The following is a 25,927-nucleotide window of genomic DNA, read 5'->3' on the forward strand; positions in this document are numbered from 1 at the left end:
AAATTCAACCAGTTAAGGATTAAATTCTCTATTATCTTTGCGGGTATTTTAAGGTTGCTGGGTTCCATTCGAAGCGCCCCATATCATGTTCTAATCCCTAGAAATTGACTTTTCCTCACCGACCTTGCTTGCCTATCTCACGCTTCCTATTTACCATTTACAAATTCTCGGCGGTATCTACATTACAGTATCCGTCTGGTCGGTACTGATAAGTGTGTTAAATGCTCAACCTGAAAAGGCTGAATGGATGATTGACAGCTCCCCAAAACGGGGGGGGGGGGGTGATGAGGAGGGCTAACTCACCGTCCCTAGGTTAGGTTAGATCTCTGCTTTTTTTTTTTTTAAAGGAGCGGTTTTATTCCTTATCATTCACTGCTCAAGCTTCAAAGTCATTTCTTGAGCCCTGCCCTTCCAGAATTTGCCTCCTGGTGCTTATTGTTATATTTTTTTGATAACAAATTTACCATTACCTGCCTGGTGGTGGTGGCGCATGCCTTTAATCCCAGCACTTGGGAGGCAGAGGCAGGCGGATCTCTGTGAGTTCGAGACCAGCCTGGTCTACAAGAGCTAGTTCCAGGACAGGCTCCAAAACCACAGAGAAACCCTGTCTCGAAAAACAAAAACAAAACAAACAAACAAACAAACAAAAAAACCCACCAAATTTACCATTACCTATTATTTTTAGTTTGTCCTGCGCTACATCAAGTTTTCCAAATACACAGACCTTGTTATTCCCCACAGCTAAAACAGTGTCTGTTTTATTATGTTATATTTTAGAATGAACTCACTCAAGAAACTCAGATTCGCAGGATTCAAAGCCCAGGAAAACGTTTTGTGTGGGTGGTTATCTATTAGTTCAGGATTGCCTCCTCTTGGCTTCCTGTACATTCTAAAGGCGTTCACGTCTTAGGAACAGTGCAAGGTTCCAAGCTCGGAAATCACAATGTCATTCCCTTGTAACCTTCCAGCTGATTCCTTTTTAGGACAGGGTACTAGAACACCAACCCGAAAAATAACGTCCTTTGGAAAGCTTACTGGTATTTTGGATATACGAATTACCTTGATTTCCCTTCCAGAAAGTTTTTAGCCTCCTAAACTGTGGTAACGTCTCACTAAAGGAACCTTCGGGAACCTTCCAGCGCTTCCCAGTCAGACACAACACGCCAGCCTGAGCCTAGACTCCGCCCACGCGACAGCACCATGTCTGGTCCCGCCCTCAAAGAGGCGGAGCCCTAGGGGGAGGGGCAGGACGCGACCAATCACGGACGCCTACGTGCCGCAGCGGTAGTGACGTCAGTGTGGCGCAGGTCGCAGAACCGTCGCGCCGCTCTTCAGTCGGTCGCTTTGCTCTCGGCTGTGGGTTCCAGGGGTCGCTGCGCAGCGGCGGGAGCATTTCCGCAGCGGGTCTCGGGCCGCCGAGCGCCGTCTTCACCCAGCGCCATGGCCGTGGCCGCTGTCGGCCGCCCGGGAGCCGCGCGCTGCCGGCTGTTGCGCCTGCTGTCATTCCTGCTAGTGGCCGGCCCTGCGCTGTGCTGGAACGACCCTGGTGAGTGCCGCCCTACGGACGGGTGCCCGTGCCCTGCATCGCTGCCGTTTTAGATCAGTTTCCTCCCGTCTGTCCTCTCCTGGCTCTTTTATTTTTCTGTACCCACCCTGGCTCTTTTGATTTGATTTGATTTTTTTCTCCCGGTGAGGACCTCTAGGAGTGGGCGGGGCTCAAGGTTCTGTTTTTTAAAGTACCCTTCCCCATGTCCTTGGACTCCCAGATTGTCCGCTTTCTCAGACACTACGGCCCGCATCCTTGAGTCCTGATGACAAGTTTGACCCTCACCTGCGCATCTTACCTTGCTTTCATGGCTGTTCGATGTCATCATCGCCCACTGTTGTCATGGCTGCCTGTTGCTATGGCTCGCAGTTACCATGCCACCAGCAGTCTCTGAGTCACGCTTAGGGGCCAGGACTGCGAACTTGGGAATTCTGGATTATATTGGTTTTGTAAACAGGGTTTCCGCTGTTTTTTTTCTAGTTAGTACATTCTCTAAACTTTTAGGTGATATGAGAATTGATTACTTGGGAGGGAGCCCTATATCTATTTAAATGTAGAAATTATCCGTCATTAAAAATGACATTTTTGGTTTGGAGAGGAAAGCTGTCAGGCATGGAAAATTCAGCAATGGCAGAACATGCTTGGATTTTGAATTTAGTAACAGGTTTATTTTTGCAAGATACTTTCTTCCTGTGTGCTCAATTCAGTGAGACAATCGGTCCCCACTTCACACTTGAGTAACCTTTAATTTGAGAAGGATGCTTTTTGTTGGGAGTTAAGAAGCCACTGTGGTTGTAAAATACCTGTTCGCTTTGCTTAAGTAATCCTAGAAGGTTGTGTGAAAATGAAAGACCTGATTAGAATTTATTTAAAACCTGGGGAACTTTAGAGATGTAAACTCAGGGGAATTAGAAGGAATAAAAAAAAAAAACAACAAAAAAAACCCCAACCACATTTAAATTAATGGTGAACCACTTCCTGGTGGTTCTTAGTCTACTCTTGCTGTAAAATGTATTGTTCTGGATCAGAAAGCACTGAAATATTTTGCAGTATTAACTCTATTGGTGTCAACCTCATTTTAAGATCATCAGGAATTGACTTATGAAGGGATCTGATTGGAATATCAATTATCACTACTTGGTTAAGCAACTCCCCAATTTATTTTTTATTTACGTTGTCTTTAGGTAATATAGAACACTCCAGTAATATGTCTGGGGAGGGGGGAGCACCATTCTAGGACTACTTAAAGTTTTTCGATTTTTTTCTCTTGATATTTCCTCCAACCCCCCTGTACCTTGAATTCTGAGAGTATAACTGTGAAGAACAGTGTCCTGCCCCCGAGGAATTTACGTCTGTGGAGGAGGAGTAGACAGTGAACAGGTAGAAGCTTGTCACGTGGTGGAATGAGTTTCGGACAATGGTAAAACAATGAGCAGGCGGAAGTGGGGATTTAAGAAATACCCATCGATCAGGGAAGAAATCACTGTTAAAGTGACATTTTTGAGAAACCTGGAGAGAGGGAGGCGTTAAATGATACGATATAAAATTTCAAATTTCATGTGGGTTAGCCTTTGGAAAATAGCCTGGAAAATGAGTGGGCCGGAAGCAGGAGCCCAGTGAAAAGCTGTCTACAGTAGGCGCCAAGAGCAGCGACCCCTTTAGGTCAGGGGAGAGCCAGTGCTGTTGGATTATCTCAACTGTGCTGAAGTTGGGTGTTGTGATGGGGTGTCAGTGGGGGAGATAAGGAAGGCGGGTGGCGATGGTGGTGCACACCTTCAATCCCAGCATGGGGAGGGGGTCTGCAGAGCCAACCTGGTCTACAGAGCAAGTTCTAGGATAGCAGGACTACACAGAGCAACCCTGTCTTTAAAAGAAGGAAAAGAAGATAAGGATGGCCTAAGAGTTCTGGCTTGAGTGAAGTGTTCATGAGTTTCCTAAGATTCTGGGAAGTGTGGGGAGGATTGAGTTCAGGGGCTTTGGCTTCATTTGTCTTAAGTCTGACAGCTGAGAAAAGAGTTTGATTGACGAGTCTGGAGTTTGAGGGGATTCTGTGTGTGCTTTGCCTGATGTAACAAGAGGGTAGGTATAAGGTGAGCTTTTTATCCTTAGACCTGAAGGTTCTCTAGAGGATGCTGCTCTGGGGTTATGGTAATTATACTCCTGTGTGTATAGTTCCTGAATATCCTTGGAACTGTTTCTCATACTCAGTCACCTACTATGAATCAAATGTTCTGGCAGGCAATTTTATTAAATTATGCTGAAGGTTTACAATAAATTTAAAGATTGCTATCTTAATTTTACAGGTGGTGAAACTTATGAACCGACAAATTTATTGCCTTGGCCAGAGTCATATTAAGTTGGTGATGTCAGTTTAGTTCAGTGTTCTTTGCGTTATTCAAACCTCCTATGGTAAATTCAAGTTATTCTTATTTCGCTTATTCATAGTGTATTCCTTAAAATTACGGAACATTTCATTATTTTAGTTTTTTATGTACTAGGTAGTAATTTGGATTTATTTATTTTTTGGTTTTTTGAGACAGGGTTTCTCTGTAGCTTTGGTGCCTGTCCCGGAACTAGCTCTTGTGGACCAGGCTGGCCTAGAACTCCCAGAGATCCGCCTGCCTCTGCCTCCCGAGTGCTAGGATTAAAGGCGTGCGCCACCACCGCCCGGCAGTAATTTGGATTTAGTATAGCAGAGTTTAATATAGTTCTTGGAAATTTTAGGGTTTTTTTTTCTTTTTTTGAGAGACTATTTTATATATAGTTTAGGGTAGCCTTGAACTTAAGGTGTTCCTGCCTGGGCTTCCCAAGTGTTTAGATTTTAGCTCTTTATCCCATGTTGAACTAAGTTTGTGTGTGGCTGCAGGTGGATTTTCTTCTAGCTGCACCAAAGTTATATTACTTCCATTCATTAAAGACGATTTCCCCCCTTATTTTTAATGTCAGCTTAAGTATGGTGTTTGTCTGCAGCTGAGCTTGGTACCACTGTGTAATGAAAGAGCATGAAGGATAGTGTGGCTGCTTTGGATTAGGCCAAACATTTACTAATAGGGACTCTTCAGATGTCAGCTCCAGGAATTTGCTTAAGTCGGCTGGTCAAAACTGTCTGTCTGTCTGTCTGTCTGTCTGTCTGTCTGTCTGTCTATCTATCTATCTATCTATCTATCTATCTATCTATCTATCTATCTATCTATCTATCTATCTAATCTATGAGACGGATTCTCTATAGTTTTTAGTTTTTTCAGACAAGGGCTCCCGTAGTCTAGGCTGGTCTCAGACTCCTTTAGCCAAGTGTGACCATTACTGAGAGCAGATCCTCTTGGCATCCGCTCACTGTTTTCTACACGCTGGTTAATCACTCTTTAAAGCGGCCTTATCTTTCTTGTGAAGTTACTTTTTCCTCAGTTGGATCAGAGAGCAATTTGTGTACCCATCTTGGCACCATGCCAGAGTTTTACCACTAATTACTCCTTAGCTGAATCTGTCTCCTAAGGGTTAGAAAATGAAAGTGAAAATTTTCTAATTCTGCCAGTTTTAATTATTAACTCACATTATAGGGAGTGAGGTGGAGCTCTCCCTTAACGGTTCAGGCTGTTTATGAATCTATTCCTGCTGGGGAATCAGGCTGCATGTTACATTGTAATCTTTAATAACTTTTTAAAGTAGGGAAGTAATTGGCTGCCCCTTTAGCAATGAACAAATTCTTGATGTTCACTGAATATCATGATTTCTCATTTCTGTAATTTTCATGATTTGATTATGTTTTTAAAATACAGTATAATTTATATTTTAAATGAGAACAAATGATAGTATTTTAGAAGTTGAAAAAAGATAACAATTGATACTGAACACATTGCCTTTATTTTCTTTATGTTTTGAGAGTTTTGTGACTTATATAAAGAAGATGAGCCAAGTTATGAATTGAACTGTTTATTAAAACTTTTTAGGCAGGGCACTGTGGCACACACCTTTAATCCCAGCACTCAGGAGGTAGAGCAACAGTTCTCTGTGAGTTCGAGGCCAGCCAGTTCTACAAAGTGAGTTCCAGGACAGCCAGGCCTGTTCTACAGAGAAACTCTGCCTGGTCGAGGCAGGGACACGAGGGACACGACACACTAGTTTCTAAACCAGAGAGAGGGTGCAGTGGGCGCAGGTGCCCGCTGCCAAGCCCGATGACCTGAGTTCCGGTCCCTGGGACCCACATGGAGAAAGGAGAGAGCAGTGTCACAAACTGTCCTCTGCCCTCCACACGTTACTGGTGTGCACTCAGACACATACACAAATACAAATTTGAAAAATCTCTGTCTGGGTTTTTGTTTGTTTAATTTTTGTCTTTTGAAACAGGTCTCATGTTGCCTAGGCTGGCTTTGAACTCAGTGTGTAACAGAATTGGGCTTGAACTCCTGGGGATAAAACTTCATTAATACTTTAATAAGTTGGTTAAAAAGATGAGGGGAATGCATAGTTATAGAACTACGTTCAGTCAGATCAGGTCCCTACAGAAGGAATTCCCGGCATGATTCATTTATCTGTGAGGACACAGCAACCACGTGTCTTGTCTAGCAGTTAGCTCCCATCTCTATCCCTGGAATCAGTTGAGATTCTGGAGCCTCTTCCTTCCCTTCTTCATCGTACTGTCGTTGAATTTTGAAAACCACAGTCATGAACCCAGCCGTTGGCCAGAAGAAATCTGTGATCTGAGATCACAGAGATCACCTCCATGACTGTAGGACGGAAGGCCTCTGCGTCTGCTCCCCACGCGAGCAGCCCCCAGTGAGTCACTTCTCCCACCAGTCAGCCTTGCTTTGCTCATAGTTGCTGTTGTTTGAGACAGGATCTGGATATTTAGCCCAGCTTGGCCCCCACTTCCTAATTTGCCTTAGCTTCCTAAGTGCAGAGGTTATACCCAGCTAGAGACGAACAGCTGTGCATGCCATGTGGCAGGATCTGCTTTGGCTGTGCACACTCCACTACCAAGCCCTGTTTGTTCACTAACTTGTCCTGTCCCGACCTCCACCCCCGTAGAATGGAAGTGCCTCATAGTCGACCCACAATTCCGAGTATTGGATTCAGTTTATTGTTCAGCTTTTCTAATTGTGTGCCAATTATGGTATAATTTATATTTATATTTAGCTGTTACACACACACACACCAGGTGTTAGCACCATGTGTGTGCTGGTGCCTCTGGTTGCCAGAAGAGGGTGTCAGATCCCCCAGAGGAGCTTTAGCCAGTTAACCTCTCATGGCTGTAACCACTGAACCTGCTCTTGGGGCATTTCAGTTTGTAAGGCCAGTTTTAAATTGGTTTTGATGTCGGTCTGACAGGTGAATTGTAAATGGAGATCTGTGTCCGCTAACATAAATGACTTACCATGATTATGATTAAGACATGAAGAGGCCCAGTGAGACAGCCCAGTGGGTAAAGGTACTTGCCTCACAAGCCTGATGAGTTTGATCCCCTTAGCCCGGAGAACCGGCTCCCGTAGCTGTGCTCTGATTCCACACATGTGTGATGGTGTGGACACCTGCAAACCCTTTACACACATGAAGGAAAAATTTTAAAGGATGGAGCTTACTGTGTGTTCTAGTTTGTATTTGGTAAACTAATAAGTATCTAAGCTTTATATTTTTGTTATGTCTGATTGGGTATTTTTTAGGCTGGTAATCGTGGTTATGACAGAAATGGGGAGCTGGAGAAAGTAAGATTGGCTTTTAAAGGGTAAAGGCGAGCTGGGTGTTGGTGGTGCACACCTTTAATCCCAGCACTTGGTGGGCAGAGGCCAGCCTGGTCTACAGAGCGAGTTCCAGGACAGCCAGGGCTACACAGCACCCAAGATGCAATGACAGAGGTTTAGATGTGTGGTCATTGAGTTTTGTGAGAAAGGCTGGGATACTGTAAGGATGACTTTGTGTCCTGTCTCCGTCACCTCCAACGCCAAGAAGGACACTTGACTTTGAAACTGCTCTTCCTGTTCTAGTCTGAGGTACTCACTCTGATGTGTGTTCTTATTTCAGACAGAATCCTGTTGCGGGATGTGAAAGCTCTTACCCTTCACTATGACCGCTACACCACCTCCCGGAGGCTGGACCCTATCCCTCAGCTGAAATGTGTTGGAGGCACAGCTGGTTGTGATGCCTATACCCCTAAGGTGATCCAGTGCCAGAACAGAGGCTGGGACGGCTATGATGTGCAGGTAAAAGCTCCTGCCGCAGCAACAGTTTCAACAGAGTTCTGGGGTGTGACACTGTTTCTGGGGACGTGAGCAGACATCCCCTCACCCCAGACAGGGAACTTAATGACAGCCCACACAGTAAGGAGACCACTAACATTTATTGGGGTTACCTATAGGGGCTTGGATGGCGGGTTACTTAACAGGAGCAGAAATGACTCTAAGACAGCTACATCATCAAAAGCCCCTCAGCCTGGGTCACAGCTCATGAGGCTGGGAGCCTGGTAGCTGGGCGGGTGGGAGGATGTCTTTTAGAAGTCCTCACTGTTTGCGTCCACTTCACAAGGAGAGGCCTTTCTATTTACTTCAGAGCTTAGTGAGTGTCTCTGCAGGATGCAGTGAGTCATCTCTAGTTAGAACAGTAGTCATGTCTTAATGGGCGTCCCTGCAAGGTGGAGGCCTTTTCTTGGCGAAAATTGATGCACAGCAAATATTAATCCAATAAACTGTTGTGACATCAGTATTTTAGAAAAACTAATATTCTTGCTTGATAAAACCTTTATGCATGGCCTAAGTAGTTCAGAGTTTTGTTATTTTGTTTTTGAGACAGGATCTCACTGGGTAGGCCTAGTGACCTGGAACTGGCTCTGTAGTCCAGGCTGACCTTGAACTCACAGTGATCTTCCTGCTTCTTCCCAAATGCTGGGATTAAATGCCTGTGCCACCCTGCCTGGCCCAAGCCCATGTTTGCTGGTGATACTGGTTTCACAGCTCCACCCTCCCATTATTACTAATTAGAATCTCCTGGCAAATACAGACATCTCACATCCAATTTTACATTTTAAAATACTTTTACATGGGGATGTGGGTGCTAATGATGTATAGAGTCCTTTAAGTATATATAAAATGTGTCATAAACCAGTGACTAGGACAGTAGGAAAGTCATCTAGTAGAGTGAAAAAAGTACTTGAATTGTGAACGTGCAGCAAAGTGGTGTAGAGCTGTCTGGTGGAGGACACTGGTGCAGACTCAGGAGGTACGAGTGCTGTGCTGCGAAGGAAGGCGTCACCTAGTGGAGCCTCTCCTGTGGGCGTATGCTCAGTAGCAGCGGTTTATGCGGAACCCCGGCACTCAGAGACTTCTCTAGCCTGCACTGTTGTAGTTCAGCTTGCTCTGTTTACTTAGACCAACAAAGTCAGACATCTTTTTCCAAGTGAAATCAATACTTAGTATAGTGATAACAACAGCAAAAAGAAAAATTGCATATTATATAAATAAACAACATTTGGGCTTCATAGAACTCATCAAGGAAGGCGCCCCAAAGCTGGGTGTGGTGGTGCACACCTTTAGTCCCAGCTCTCAGGAGGCAGAGGCAGGGCATCTCTGAGTTCAAGGCCATCTGGTCTAAGTAGTGAGTTCCAGACAGCTAAAGCTACCCTTCCTCAATCCTCTTCCGCCAAAACAAAGCAAAGCAAAAGAAAATAATAATAAGAAAAGAAAAGGAAAAAAGATACCCCAATCATTTGACTCCTAGGAATATATCCAAGAGAACTGAAGACATAGTTCTTCCCAAAACTATCCAAATATTTGCAGGACTATTGAGACAGCTGAAACAGCAAAGCCCAGATGTCCTTTACTAATGAATGATACGATGTAGTCTTATCATAAGGTGCAGTGCTTTTCAGCCGTTAAAAGCAACAGAGTGCTGGTTCGTGCTGCAGCGTGGATGAACCTTGGAAATGGCACTCTGAAGCAAAGATGACAGTGACAGAGACCTGCATACCTATGATTCTCCTCTCAGCAAATGTCTCTGCAGGGGCAGGAAGAGCAGTTCAGTTAGGGTGGAGCGCTAGGAGTGGAAGTGGGTGGCTGCTCATAAGTGAGGTTTCCTTGGGGGTGATTGTTAGATCTTCAAGCCGTTAGTAAGCTATATGAACTTACTAAAAATATTGAAGCATGAGAATCTTATGTGAATCACACCTCAGCAAGGCTGTTTCATTAAACAGTGAAACAGTGTGGCCAACTCGAGAGAGAAATAATTTGAACGAAACCTAACAGAAAGGCAGTAGACCCTGTCCTAGCTTGTATCTCTAAACATTGTGAGGGAAGCATTTTATCTGTTTAAAATGAAGAATTTAAACTGAACTTATTGTTTACTTAGTTTTTGGTGGTGCTGGACACAAACCCTGAACGTTGTCCGTGCTAAGCTCCTGAGCTGCATGCACTCAGTTTCATTTGTTTCTAGTGAGGTGAGAGCTTACCGTGTTCCCTGGCTGATCTGGAACCTGGTGTTCAGCCAGGGCTGGCCTGGGCCTTGAGTCTCCTGTCTCAGCATTCCACACCACTGACATCATAAATCTGGACCATTGTGCCTGGCTGAGAACACCTGCTTCCTCTGTGTCTCTCATCTTTGTCTCTCTCTGGTAAAATTCAAGCTAATATGGATTCTTTTTGTAGCTTCCTAAATACATCTTTAAAAAAGCTAGAGAAGATTATGTAGAATTTAGACCCTGTGAAGTCAGTCCATGGTTTTTACAAAATATGTGTGAAAAGTTTCGATTTGCAAAAGGTGATCTGCTATGTGCAGTTGTTAGATCTTATGTATTGGATGCTGATTTAAAAATTTATTTTACTGCATTTACATCATTTCCCCTTCCTTGTCCTCTCTCTCCTTTCACGCTCCCCTTAAATTCATGGCCTCTTTTTAATTGTTATCACATATATGATAATATATAATGTACATAATTAATATGTAAATATAATGTGCTGAGTCTACTCAGTTTTGTAGGCATGTATATTTAAGACCTGGCCACTTGGTATTGGATAACTAATTAGGGCCTCTTCCCTGATGTTGATTCTTTTACCGACTAGAGAATCTAGCTGTAGAGGAAGTCCTTCAACAACAGTGGCAAGCAGGTGATAGTTTGAAAATTTGCCTCAGGTTTATAAATTATTGAATACTTAATACATACAGAAGAATCTGTAATGTATATTATGGAATACCTAACATGTGCGGAAGAACATGTAATGTATATTACAGAATACCTAACATGTGCAGAAGAACATGTAATGTATATTATGGAATACCTATCATGTGCGGAAGAACATGTAATGTATATTACAGACTACCTAACATGTGCAGAAGAACATGTAGTATATATTACAGAATACCTAACATGTGCGGAAGAACATGTAATGTATATTACAGAATACCTAACATGTGCAGAAGAACATGTAACGTATATTACAGAATACCTAACATGTGCAGAAGAACATGTAATATATATTATGGAATACCTAACATGTGCAGAAGAACATGTAATATATATTATGGAATACCTAACATGTGCGGAAGAACATGTAATGTATATTACAGAATACCTAACATGTGCAGAAGAATCTGTAATGTATATTACAGAATACCTAACATGTGCGGAAGAACATGTAGTATATATTATGGAATACCTAACATGTGCGGAAGAACATGTAATATATATTATGAAATACCTAACATGTGCAGAAGAACATGTAATATATATTATGGAATACCTAACATGTGCGGAAGAACATGTAATGTATATTACAGAATACCTAACATGTGCAGAAGAACATGTAGTATATATTACAAAATACCTAACATGTGCAGAAGAACATGTAATATATATTATGGAACACCTAACATGTGCAGAAGAACATGTAATATATATTACAGAATACCTAACATGTGCAGAAGAACATGTAGTATATATTACAGAATACCTAACATGTGCAGAAGAACATGTAGTATATATTACAGAATACCTAACATGTGCAGAAGAACATGTAATATATATTATGGAATACCTAACATGTGCAGAAGAACATGTAGTATATATTACAGAATACCTAAAATGTGCAGAAGAACATGTAATATATATTATGGAATACCTAACATGTGCAGAAGAACATGTAATATATATTACAGAATACCAAACATATGCAGAAGAACATGTAATATATATTACAGAATACCTAACATGTGCAGAAGAACATGTAGTATATATTACACAATACCTAACATGTGCAGAAGAATATGTAATATATATTATGGAATACCTAACATGTGCAGAAAAACATGAATATATATTATGGAATACCTAACATGTGCGGAAGAACATGTAATGTATATTACAGAATACCTAACATGTGCAGAGGAACATGTAGTATATATTATAGAATACCTAACATGTGCAGAAGAACATGTAATGTATATTACAGAATACCTAACATGTGCAGAAGAACATGTAGTATATATTACAGAATACCTAACATGTGCAGAAGAACATGTAATATATATTATGGAATACCTAACATGTGCAGAAGAACATGTAATATATATTACAGAATACCTAACATGTGCAGAAGAACATGTAGTATATATTACAGAATACCTAACATGTGCAGAAGAACATGTAATATATATTATGGAATACCTAACATGTGCGGAAGAACATGTAATGTATATTACAGAATACCTAACATGTGCAGAAGAACATGTAGTATATATTATGGAATACCTAACATGTACGGAAGAACATGTAATGTATATTACAGAATACCTAACATGTGCAGAAGAACATGTAATATATGTTACAGAATACCTAACATGTGCAGAAGAACATGTAATATATGTTACAGAATACCTAACATGTGCAGAAGAACATGTAATATATATTATGGAATACCTAACATGTGCAGAAGAACATGTAATATATATTACAGAATACCTAACATGTGCAGAAGAACGTGTAGTATATATTACAGAATACCTAACATGTGCAGAAGAACATGTAATATATATTATGGAATACCTAACATGTGCAGAAGAACATGTAATGTATATTACAGAATACCTAACATGTGCAGAAGAACATGTAGTATATATTATGGAATACCTAACATGTGCAGAAGAACATGTAATATATATTACAGAATACCTAACGTGCAGAAGAACATGTAGTATATATTACAGAATACCTAACATGTGCAGAAGAACATGTAATATATATTACGGAATACCTAACATGTGCAGAAGAACATGTAATATATATTATGGAATACCTAACATGTGCAGAAGAACATGTAATATATATTACAGAATACCTAACGTGCAGAAGAACATGTAATATATATTACAGAATACCTAACATGTGCAGAAGAACATGTAATATATATTACGGAATACCTAACATGTGCAGAAGAGCATGTAATATATATTACGGAATACCTAACATGTGCAGAAGAACATGTAATGTATATTACAGAATACCTAACATGTGCAGAAGAACATGTAATATATATTATGGAATACCTAACATGTGCGGAAGAACATGTAATGTATATGACAGAATACCTAACATGTGCAGAAGAATCTGTAATGTATATTACAGAATACCTAACATGTGCGGAAGAACATGTAATGTATATTACAGAATACCTAACATGTGCAGAAGAACATGTAATATATATTATGGAATACCTAACATGTGCAGAAGAACATGTAGTATATATTACAGAATACCTAACATGTGCAGAAGAACATGTAATATATATTACTGAATACCTAACATGTGCAGAAGAACATGTAATGTATATTACAGAATACCTAATTGTACAGAAGAACATGTAATGTATATTACAGAATACCTAACATGTGCAGAAGAACATGTAATATATATTATGGAATACCTAACATGTGCGGAAGAACATGTAATGTATATTACAGAATACCTAACATGTGCAGAAGAACATGTAATATATATTATGGAATACCTAACATGTGCAGAAAAACATGAATATATATTATTGAATACCTAACATGTACAGAAGAACATGTAGTATATATTACAGAATACCTAACATGTGCAGAAGAACATGTAGTATATATTATAGAATACCTAACATGTGCAGAAGAACATGTAATGTATATTACAGAATACCTAACATGTGCAGAAGAACATGCAGTATATATTACAGAATACCTAACATGTGCAGAAGAACATGTAATATATATTATGGAATACCTAACATGTGCAGAAGAACATGTAATATATATTACAGAATACCTAACATGTGCAGAAGAACATGTAGTATATATTACAGAATACCTAACATGTGCAGAAGAACATGTAATATATATTATGGAATACCTAACATGTGCAGAAGAACATGTAATGTATATTACAGAATACCTAACATGTGCAGAAGAACATGTAATGTATATTACAGAATACCTAACATGTGCAGAAGAACATGTAATATATATTACAGAATACCTAACATGTGCAGAAGAACATGTAATGTATATTACAGAATACCTAACATGTGCAGAAGAACATGTAGTATATATTATGGAATACCTAACATGTGCGGAAGAACATGTAATGTATATTACAGAATACCTAACATGTGCAGAAGAACATGTAATGTATATTGCAGAATACCTAACATGTGCAGAAGAACATGTAATATATATTACAGAATACCTAACATGTGCAGAAGAACATGTAATATATATTATGGAATACCTAACATTTGCAGAAAAACATGTAATATATATTACGGAATACCTAACGTGCAGAAGTACATGTAATGTATATTACAGAATACCTAATATTTGGAGAAGAACATGTAATGTATATTACAGAATACCTAACATGTGCAGAGGAACATGTAATATATATTATGGAATACCTAACATGTGCAGAAGAACTTGTAATATATATTACAGAATACCTAACATGTGCAAAAGAACATGTAATGTATATTACAGAATACCTAACATGTGCAGAAGAACATGTAATATATATTACGGAATACCTAACATGTGCGGAAGAACATGTAATGTATATTACGGAATACCTAACATGTGCGGAAGAACATGTAATGTATATTACAGAATACCTAACATGTGCAGAAGAACATGTAATGTATATTACAGAATACCTAACATGTGCAGAAGAACATGTAGTATATATTACGGAATACCTAACAAGTGCAGAATAACATGTAATATATATTACGGAATACCTAACATGTGCAGAAGAACATGTAATGTATATTACAGAATACCTAACATGTGCAGAAGAACATGTAATGTATATTACAGAATACCTAACATGTGCAGAAGAACATGTAGTATATATTATGGAATACCTAACATGTGCCGAATAACATGTAATATATATTATGGAATACCCAACATGTGCAGAAGAACATGTAATATATATTACAGAATACCTAACATGTGCAGAAGAACATGTAGTATATATTACAGAATACCTAACATGTGCAGAAGAACATGTAATATATATTATGGAATACCTAACATGTGCAGAAGAACATGTAATATATATTACAGAATACCTAACATGTGCAGAAGAACATGTAATATATATTATGGAATACCTAACATGTGCAGAAGAACATGTAATATATGTTACAGAATACCTAACATGTGCGGAAGAACATGTAATATATATTACTGAATACCTAACATGTGCAGAAGAACATGTAATGTATATTACAGAATACCTAACATGTGCAGAAGAACATGTAATATATATTATGGAATACCTAACATGTGCAGAAGAACTTGTAATATATATTACAGAATACCTAACATGTGCAAAAGAACATGTAATGTATATTACAGAATACCTAACATGTGCAGAAGAACATGTAATATATATTACAGAATACCTAACATGTGCAGAAGAACATGTAATATATATTATGGAATACCTAACATGTGCAGAAGAACATGTAATATATGTTACAGAATACCTAACATGTGCGGAAGAACATGTAATGTATATTACAGAATACCTAACATGTGCATAAGAACATGTAATGTATATTACAGAATACCTAACATGTGCAGAAGAACATGTAATGTATATTACAGAATACCTAACATGTGCGGAAGAACATGTAATGTATATTACAGAATACCTAACATGTGCAGAAGAACATGTAATATATATTACAGAATACCTAACATGTGCAGAAGAACATGTAATATATATTACGGAATACCTAACATGTGCAGAAGAGCATGTAATATATATTACGGAATACCTAACATGTGCAGAAGAACATGTAATGTATATTACAGAATACCTAACATGTGCAGAAGAACATGTAATATATATTATGGAATACCTAACATGTGCGGAAGAACATGTAATGTATATGACAGAATACCTAACATGTGCAGAAGAATCTGTAATGTATATTACAGAATACCTAACATGTGCGGAAGAACATGTAATGTATATTACAGAATACCTAACATGTGCAGAAGAACATGTAATATATATTATGGAATACCTAACATGTGCAGAAGAACATGTAGTATATATTACAGAATACCTAACATGTGCAGAAGAACATGTAATATATATTACTGAATACCTAACATGTGCAGAAGAACATGTAATGTATATTACAGAATACCTAATTGTACAGAAGAACATGTAATGTATATTACAGAATACCTAACATGTGCAGAAGAACATGTAATATATATTATGGAATACCTAACATGTGCGGAAGAACATGTAATGTATATTACAGAATACCTAACATGTGCAGAAGAACATGTAATATATATTATGGAATACCTAACATGTGCAGAAAAACATGAATATATATTATTGAATACCTAACATGTACAGAAGAACATGTAGTATATATTACAGAATACCTAACATGTGCAGAAGAACATGTAGTATATATTATAGAATACCTAACATGTGCAGAAGAACATGTAATGTATATTACAGAATACCTAACATGTGCAGAAGAACATGCAGTATATATTACAGAATACCTAACATGTGCAGAAGAACATGTAATATATATTATGGAATACCTAACATGTGCAGAAGAACATGTAATATATATTACAGAATACCTAACATGTGCAGAAGAACATGTAGTATATATTACAGAATACCTAACATGTGCAGAAGAACATGTAATATATATTATGGAATACCTAACATGTGCAGAAGAACATGTAATGTATATTACAGAATACCTAACATGTGCAGAAGAACATGTAATGTATATTACAGAATACCTAACATGTGCAGAAGAACATGTAATATATATTACAGAATACCTAACATGTGCAGAAGAACATGTAATGTATATTACAGAATACCTAACATGTGCAGAAGAACATGTAGTATATATTATGGAATACCTAACATGTGCGGAAGAACATGTAATGTATATTACAGAATACCTAACATGTGCAGAAGAACATGTAATGTATATTGCAGAATACCTAACATGTGCAGAAGAACATGTAATATATATTACAGAATACCTAACATGTGGAGAAGAACATGTAATATATATTATGGAATACCTAACATTTGCAGAAAAACATGTAATATATATTACGGAATACCTAACGTGCAGAAGTACATGTAATGTATATTACAGAATACCTAATATTTGGAGAAGAACATGTAATGTATATTACAGAATACCTAACATGTGCAGAGGAACATGTAATATATATTATGGAATACCTAACATGTGCAGAAGAACTTGTAATATATATTACAGAATACCTAACATGTGCAGAAGAACATGTAATGTATATTACAGAATACCTAACATGTGCAGAAGAACATGTAATATATATTACGGAATACCTAACATGTGCGGAAGAACATGTAATGTATATTACGGAATACCTAACATGTGCGGAAGAACATGTAATGTATATTACAGAATACCTAACATGTGCAGAAGAACATGTAATGTATATTACAGAATACCTAACATGTGCAGAAGAACATGTAGTATATATTACGGAATACCTAACAAGTGCAGAATAACATGTAATATATATTACGGAATACCTAACATGTGCAGAAGAACATGTAATGTATATTACAGAATACCTAACATGTGCAGAAGAACATGTAATGTATATTACAGAATACCTAACATGTGCAGAAGAACATGTAGTATATATTATGGAATACCTAACATGTGCCGAATAACATGTAATATATATTATGGAATACCCAACATGTGCAGAAGAACATGTAATATATATTACAGAATACCTAACATGTGCAGAAGAACATGTAGTATATATTACAGAATACCTAACATGTGCAGAAGAACATGTAATATATATTATGGAATACCTAACATGTGCAGAAGAACATGTAATATATATTACAGAATACCTAACATGTGCAGAAGAACATGTAATATATATTATGGAATACCTAACATGTGCAGAAGAACATGTAATATATGTTACAGAATACCTAACATGTGCGGAAGAACATGTAATATATATTACTGAATACCTAACATGTGCAGAAGAACATGTAATGTATATTACAGAATACCTAACATGTGCAGAAGAACATGTAATATATATTATGGAATACCTAACATGTGCAGAAGAACTTGTAATATATATTACAGAATACCTAACATGTGCAAAAGAACATGTAATGTATATTACAGAATACCTAACATGTGCAGAAGAACATGTAATATATATTACAGAATACCTAACATGTGCAGAAGAACATGTAATATATATTATGGAATACCTAACATGTGCAGAAGAACATGTAATATATGTTACAGAATACCTAACATGTGCGGAAGAACATGTAATGTATATTACAGAATACCTAACATGTGCATAAGAACATGTAATGTATATTACAGAATACCTAACATGTGCAGAAGAACATGTAATGTATATTACAGAATACCTAACATGTGCGGAAGAACATGTAATGTATATTACAGAATACCTAACATGTGCAGAAGAACATGTAGTATATATTATGGAATACCTAACAAGTGCAGATAACATTTAATATATATTATGGAATACCTAACATATGCAGAAGAACATGTAATATATATTACAGAATACCTAACATGTGCAGAGGAACATGTAATATATATTATGGAATACCTAACATGTGCGGAAGAACATGTAATATATATTATGGAATACCTAACATGTGCAGAAGAACATGTAGTATATATTACGGAATACCTAACAAGTGCAGATAACATGTAATATATATTATGGAATACCTAACATGTGCAGAAGAACATGTAATATATATTACAGAATACCTAACATGTGCAGAAGAACATGTAGTATATATTATGGAATACCTAACATGTGCAGAAGAACATGTAATATATATTACAGAATACCTAACATGTGCAGAAGAACATGTAATATATATTATGGAATACCTAACATGTGCAGAAGAACATGTAATATATATTGCAGAATACCTAACATGTGCAGAAGAACATGTAATATATATTATGGAATATCTAACATGTGCAGAAGAACATGTAATATATATTACAGAATACCTAACGTGCAGAAGAACATGTAGTATATATTACACAATACCTAACATGTGCAGAAGAACATGTAATATATATTATGGAATACCTAACATGTGCAGAAGAACATGTAGTATATATTACAGAATACCTAACATGTGCAGAAGAACATGTAATATATATTACAGAATACCTTACATGTGCAGAAGAACATGTAATGTATATTACAGAATACCTAACATGTGCAGAAGAACATGTAATATATATTACAGAATACCTAACATGTGCAGAAGAACATGTAATGTATATTATGGAATACCTAACGTGTGCAGAAGAACATGTAATATATATCTGGGGACTAAGAAAAAGCCACAAGTACCTACCACCCAGCTTAAGTAGGTTGCTATGTAACTGCTGTTTTTGAAGCTCCGAGTGTGTCTCCTTCTTACATACTTACTGTCTTGAATTTGTGGATCATCCTTGTGCTCTTTTGCAGTTTTGTGACAGCTATGATATATATTGAAGGAAAAGAATCTTGTTCTTAGAGCCTGTTTTTATTTCTTCTCTCACAGTGGGAATGTAAGACCGATTTGGATATCGCATACAAATTTGGAAGCACAGTGGTGAGCTGTGAAGGCTTCGAGTCCTCTGAAGACCAGTATGTCCTCAGAGGTTCCTGCGGCCTGGAGTATCAGTTGGATTACACGGAACTGGGCCTGAAGAAACTGAAGGAGTCTGGAAAACACCAGGGCTTCTCTGATTATTATCACAAGCTGTACTCTGCGGATTCCTGTGGTGTTGGCGGGTTGGTTACCATTGGGGTACTCCTTGCTCTTGCCTTTGCGGTGTATAAACTGTTCCTCAGTGACGGCCAGGCTTCTCCTCCACCATATTCCGAGTACCCTCCCTATTCCCAGCGCTATCAGAGGTTTACCAATGCTGCAGGAGCACCTCCGCCGGGCTTTAAGTCTGAGTTCACAGGTATGTTTCCCTGCTTAAGGGCAGTAAGTGGGTTGCATGTGAGCGGGTGAGTCTTGTGTCTGTTTCTGAAGAAGAGACTAATTGCATCTGGAAACAAAACATTCGTCTGTTTACTGGGTTAAAAAAAAAACTCTTCTTTTTTCAAAAAAGTAAAAAAAATAATGTATGTATTTTTGTACATGTGTGGGTGCTTGTGGAGGCTAGAAGTGGGTGTCAGATCCTCTGGGACTGGAGGTACAAGTGGTTTTATTTAGCTGTCTGATATACATCCTAGAAACCGAACTTGGTCCTCTGCAAGAACAGCAGGTGCTCTTAGTAATCAAGCTACCTTTCCAGCCCTTCTTTTTCTAAAGAAAAAATTTAAGTATACATATTATTGTGTATGTGCACTATCTCTGTGTGCGTAGGGGGTGATGTGCCACTCCCACTTTATTGAGTTTATATGGGTCTGGACTCGTCATTGTCACAGTGGCAGCTGCACGGCACCTTTCCCAGCTGAGCCAGGCAGCTGGTCGCTCTGCTTCCTACCGTGTATTGTGGTCACTGTTAAAGTTGCCTGGTAGATTGTCGATCATCATTTTAGCTGGAAGACTCAGTCAATTTGTTAATCAACATTATTTTGATTTCTACTTTACTATATACAATAAATAGAACTTAACATAAAAAGTAAAACAACTTACTAGAATGAAATAGAATATAGGCAAGTTTTTCTGTGTATGTGTTGTGTGTGTGTGTTTGAGTGTTTGTGTGTTTGAGAAAAAGTCTCACTGTACAGCCCTGGCTGCCCTAGAACTCACTCTGTAGACTAGGCTGTCCTTGAACTCACAGAGATCTGCCTGTCTCTGCCTCCTGAGTGATGGGATTAAAGGTACCCCCCACCACATCTGGCTAGGTAAAGATTAATAGCACAAAAAGTATTAACTGTGAAAGGAAAAATAGATAATCTAGACTTTACATAAATTCATAGTGTCTGTTAATCAGAAAACACTACTAAGAAATAACAAGGGCAGGTCACAAATTTGATCTGTTAACAGTGAGGCACACAACCAAAAAGACAAGAATTTGTAAAATGTACTGTTGACAGAAGACTTGTATCTAGACTACAAAGACATCCATAAATCCGAGAAAAGACAAAATCATTAAAATCGGTCAGAGGGATTTGGTTAGATGCTCAGTGAGCAAGGTGCTTGCCTCTGAGCCTGGCAACCTGAGTTTGGTCTTCAGGGGCCGGTGGTGGGAGGAGAGGATTGACCTCAGTACATGCCTGCTGTGGTGCTGTGCACTCTCTCAAATACATAAATGTAATCATCTAAAGTTGAGCAGAGGATTCAAAGAGCCATTTTATAATAAAAGGATATTGAGGGAAAGATGGCTCTTGCAGAGGACTCAGGTTCGATTCCCAGTATCCACATAGCAACTCATAACTGTCTTAAAACCAAAAACCAAAAACCTAGTCTCAGGAATATTCCATGCCCTCTTCTGACTTCCTTGGGCCCCAAGCATATATAGTCATGGAATGGACAGAATTAAAGTATAGGAAATCTGATTACTGTTTATCTCAGATAACATACAGTGGGTATCTATTGCGTTGTCAGGGGCTGTCTGAGGTGGGTGGGTGGTGGTTACATGGAGGGGACAGAGAACAAGCTTTTGTTCCGTAGGTGTATATAAGATTAGCATGCTTTCTGAGGTGCAGTTTCCTCTAAGTGGAGGATGATGTTTGTGGTCTGATGTCATAACTGCTAAATGTCAGGCTGCCTTTTTCCATTAGAGACTTAGGCATAGTTCTCACCTGGAGTCCTTATAGCATAGAAAGGGGAAATCTGAAAGGGAGGTTATCTTCTAGAAGCCGAGCTTGAAACAAAGGTGATAATTTTGTAGGAAAGCCATCTTTGCAAATCCTAAAAATCGCTCTTCATCTCAGTCTCTCTGCCTGTGGGAAATGTGCTCCTGAGTTAAAAGCCAATACTTGATAAATACCCCTTGGAATTCAGCTTATTCACGAATTGAGGGCTGGACATTATTAGTAAGTACAGATGAAATAATAAAATGTGTATATGAAGGCACTTGATCTAATAGCGTAATCTAATAAAATAATAATGTGTATTTTATTTTAAGGACCACAAAATACTGGCTTTGGGAGCGCTTTCACAGGACAAGGCTGTGACAGTTCAGGGCCAGGGTTCTGGACTGGCCTGGGTGCTGGAGGACTGTTAGGGTATTTGTTCGGCAGCAATAGGTAAGCTCTACACTCATGGCGTTTGCCCTCAGTTCTGCCCGCGTGCCTCTGCTTTGCTTACAAAGTATTACATGCTTTCAGTTCAGTTTTGTAAGGGAAACAAATGATGGCGATCTTGCCCTATTAACAGTGAGTTTTGCATAGAGGGCTTGGTTTGCTTTGGTCAGTATTATGCCTATTCTTCTCCCTCGTTGTCTTCCTTCCTATGTTCTCCTAAGAGACAGGAGAAATATGTCTGCGTGAATCTGAGCACATGCAAAGGGGGGAGGACACAGCAGTTGGAAGGGACAGTTGACAGTCTGGCGGGGAGTGGGGGAGTGATAGAGGAAGGCGTGGAAAAGAGCTTGGGCCGGTCTTGGAATGTCTTGAGTTCCACGGTACTTGGAGCTCATCCTTGGGTTGGGAATAGAGAAAGGACTACTTACTTCCCGCCCCTTTCTGTTCCCACAGCAGTTGCTGAAATTGGCAGAAGTAGACACCAAATTTGTGTCATAATAAAAATACTTGATAAAGGTGACATTTTTCTGATGACTTAGGAACAGGGAAGTGACTGTGGTTGGAAAAAAAGATGCCTAACTCACTTTCATGTCTTCAAGGGCGGCGACCCCCTTCTCAAACTCGTGGTACCACCCATCTTACCCTTCATACTCTGGCGCCTGGAATAGCCGTGCCTACTCCCCGCTGGGTGGAGGTGCAGGGGGCTATTCTGCATCCTCCAGCTCAAATGCAGACTCAAGGACCAGAACAGCCTCAGGTAAATACTGAGGCTGCGGCTGGGGACAGGGAAGTTCAGAACAATGTGTAAGCGGTTGTGATTTCATTCCGTGTGCCCACCTAAAACGCCTGTGTGTAAGCGGTCGTGACTGTTTGGTGTGCCCACCTAAGACCCTGTGTGTGAGCAGTCGTGACTTCATTCCGTGTGCCCACCTAAGACCCTGTGTGTGAGCAGTCGTGACTTCATTCCGTGTGCCCACCTAAGACCCTGTGTGTGAGCAGTCGTGACTTCATTCCGTGTGCCCGCCTAAGACCCTGTGTGTGAGCAGTCGTGACTTCATTCCGTGTGCCCGCCCGAGTCGACTGTGTGTGAGCAGTTGTGACTGCTCACCAAACATGTTAGCAATACAGTTAACTGAAACTGAAACCAAATTCAAATTCATTCTTCCCACTTTAAATATTTCCTAAAAGTGACTTGAAAATTAAGTCTTCTTGGATGTTAATGTCTATAAATGTTTAACTCCGAACCTTTAAACTCTATGCCAGAACCTTCAAAGTTTGTAGAGTTCTGGCCTTCAAATTCAAGAGAATTATAAAATATATTGAGTTAGACTTTTAAAAATGTCAACAGTATGATTATAATGCTTGCTTTAAAGAGTGAAGAAGAAAGCAAAGATACAATAAAAACAACAAAACACCTGCTAACTGTGAGAGGTGGTGGGAAACAAGGCATCTCCCTGGATTGGTTGACTTTCTTCAGGAGGAAGACCCGGAGCAATGAATAATTCATGAAATTGATAGAAACATTATAAACTATTTAGAAATGTAAGAGAAGTTGTCTTAGTGCTGGTTTGGATGTAAATGACATAAGCACTTCATCAACTAAACTTGAACCTAGACCTCCCTAGGGCCCAGCAGTGTCCTCTCAGATGCAGCCAGCCCCCATAGGGAGATGGTGGTGGTTTTGCTTCCAGGATCCCCAGGCATCACGAAACCCGTGAAAGCCCAAGTTCCCTGCATACAGATGGCATAGTATTCATATTTCAGTAGTGCAGGATGCCCTCCAGGAGTATGTGGTTGTTACCCTGTGATGTTTAGGACATGACAAGGAAGGTGGTATGTATGTGTGTGCTACAGGCACGTCTGTAAAAGACATTCAAACTTTAGTTGGTTGAGTCTGTGAATGTGGAAACCGCAGATACAGAGGGGCAGCAGAAGCCCATACACTCCGTGCACTACAGATTAAGCTCAGCGATGTTCTGAGATATCGACATCCTGTTAGTGCTGGTGTGTGGGGGGTGACGGGTGGGTGGTAGTCAAGCAATACACTAAAACATTAAAAATTCATGCTTCCTCCTCCTCCTGTTTCCCCCTGAGTTTGAGTTGAGAGAGGACAGCAGGACACGGCTTAGGTCTGTTGCCCTCTCTGCAGTTTTTAGATTAAACGTTGCATATTCATGGTGGTATTTGCATATTGGCATATTGCTCACCTTAGTTAGCTTACAGTGGAGTTCTTCCTTGGTTTCCTGATAGCAAGTGTGAGGTTTTGAGACCTGGTAACATCCTGTTCACCTTGTCATTCTTTGTAGCCTCCCCTCATAGCTTGCTTTCCTGTTTCCTAACAAGAAAGTGTACGACTTGTGCAACTTTAGAAGCAGTTTTCCTTGATTTTGGAAAGCTAATGTAGACTTTATTTTCTCCTCTTAGGATATGGCGGCACCAGAAGACGGTAAAACAGGAAGCTGGAGGCAAACGTTGGATGCAGTTTCTGATTAGTCATCACCTTCTCTCTATGGGAATAGCCAACAGCTGTGTGGTGTTTTGTTTTTGTGTCGTTTTTCATGTTCTGTTTGTGACCAAGAGTTGATATGTGACAAATGCTTACGTTTTGTGTGGTAGTGTAACGTGCAGCTCAAAGTGGTGACTGCCGTGGGCTGCTGAAATTGTCCCGCTTGCTCCTAAGCCTGTGGTGCCGGAGACTGAACACAGCTAGCTTGAGCTGAGGGGCTTCAGTTAATGGGTCCTTCCCTGTAGAAACAGTAATCCTCTAGTTGGTATTAAAATGTTTGGTGTTTGCTGTTCTTCTAACACGTGTCCAGTACTGGACAACTAATCACACTGATGTGTGGGTTCCAGACACTTTTGCCTGCAGAGCTCGGACCCCTCCTGTGGCCCTGACAAGTGACTGCGCCCGCAGGAGGGCTCGAGATCACAGGTTTTCAGTTCTCAGGCAGTAACATAACATGCTTCAAAGCAGTCTGCAGTAGTAAAAGCATGTACTTCTTTGAGTCTTGAGCTGTTGGGTGTCAATGTAACAGTCTGTTTCAGCTTACATTAATGTGACAATAAATTTAAAAACCAGGAAGTATTCTTGTTCTCTGTCCACAAGCTCCCTTCTGTTTTTCCCCCTTCCACCGAGAGGAATAGATTCGTGCAGAAGCTCTGTGGCCTTGAATAGGAATTTGCTTGGTGGTCCTGCTGTGGGATCTCCGGTCTGTGCTGCTTCACCAGAAGACAGGAGACAGGAGCTGGTGAAGGGGATGGTGTTTACACTTTGGCCGGAACTGGGGACTAAAGAGAACATTTCTGTCTCTCTCTGCTATAGCAGCCCAGTCTCCTCTTTCCTACTCAGCAGTGTTTTCTTACCACAAATCATAGGGATTTATTTACCTCTGAACACTGCTGATTGGGCAATCCTTCAGCACATGAGCCTCTAACACGGCATATTTAAACCACAGTGATCCGCTTGAGAAAGGAGTCTGCATCCTGCTAAGCATTTATCCCATTTAGCTTTCTCCTAGTCTTCCAAAAGGACCAATGGCTGTTGCCTAAGGAGAGTATACACTGAGGAAGGAAACAGCCAGATGTTTAGAG

The 25,927-nt window shown here is 39.4% G+C and overlaps 1 protein-coding gene across 1 annotated transcript; it reads left to right on the forward strand.

The window, feature by feature from the left end:
* Positions 1–1,291: 1,291 nt before the first annotated feature.
* On the forward strand, positions 1,292–25,418 carry Saraf (store-operated calcium entry associated regulatory factor). The gene is made up of 6 exons (XM_075986517.1): positions 1,292–1,546; positions 7,562–7,740; positions 19,692–20,100; positions 22,219–22,339; positions 22,936–23,093; positions 24,761–25,418. The coding sequence occupies exons 1-6, from the start codon at positions 1,441–1,443 to the stop codon at positions 24,784–24,786; spliced, it is 999 nt and encodes a 332-aa protein (XP_075842632.1). The 5' UTR covers positions 1,292–1,440; the 3' UTR covers positions 24,787–25,418.
* The last annotated feature ends 509 nt before the right edge of the window (positions 25,419–25,927 follow it).

This window comes from Microtus pennsylvanicus, chromosome 9 (assembly GCF_037038515.1).
Source record: "Microtus pennsylvanicus isolate mMicPen1 chromosome 9, mMicPen1.hap1, whole genome shotgun sequence".
In the NCBI taxonomy this organism is placed as follows: Eukaryota; Metazoa; Chordata; class Mammalia; order Rodentia; family Cricetidae; genus Microtus; species Microtus pennsylvanicus.

Excerpts from the sequence above, each read along its gene's own strand:
- Saraf (XM_075986517.1), top strand. The coding sequence starts at position 1,441 with ATGGCCGTGGCCGCTGTCGGCCGCCCGGGAGCCGCGCGCTGCCGGCTG. Across the intron at positions 7,741-19,691 it reads GGGACGGCTATGATGTGCAG|TGGGAATGTAAGACCGATTT; the intron begins GTAAAAGCTCCT and ends CTTCTCTCACAG. Across the intron at positions 20,101-22,218 it reads CTTTAAGTCTGAGTTCACAG|GACCACAAAATACTGGCTTT; the intron begins GTATGTTTCCCT and ends TTTTATTTTAAG.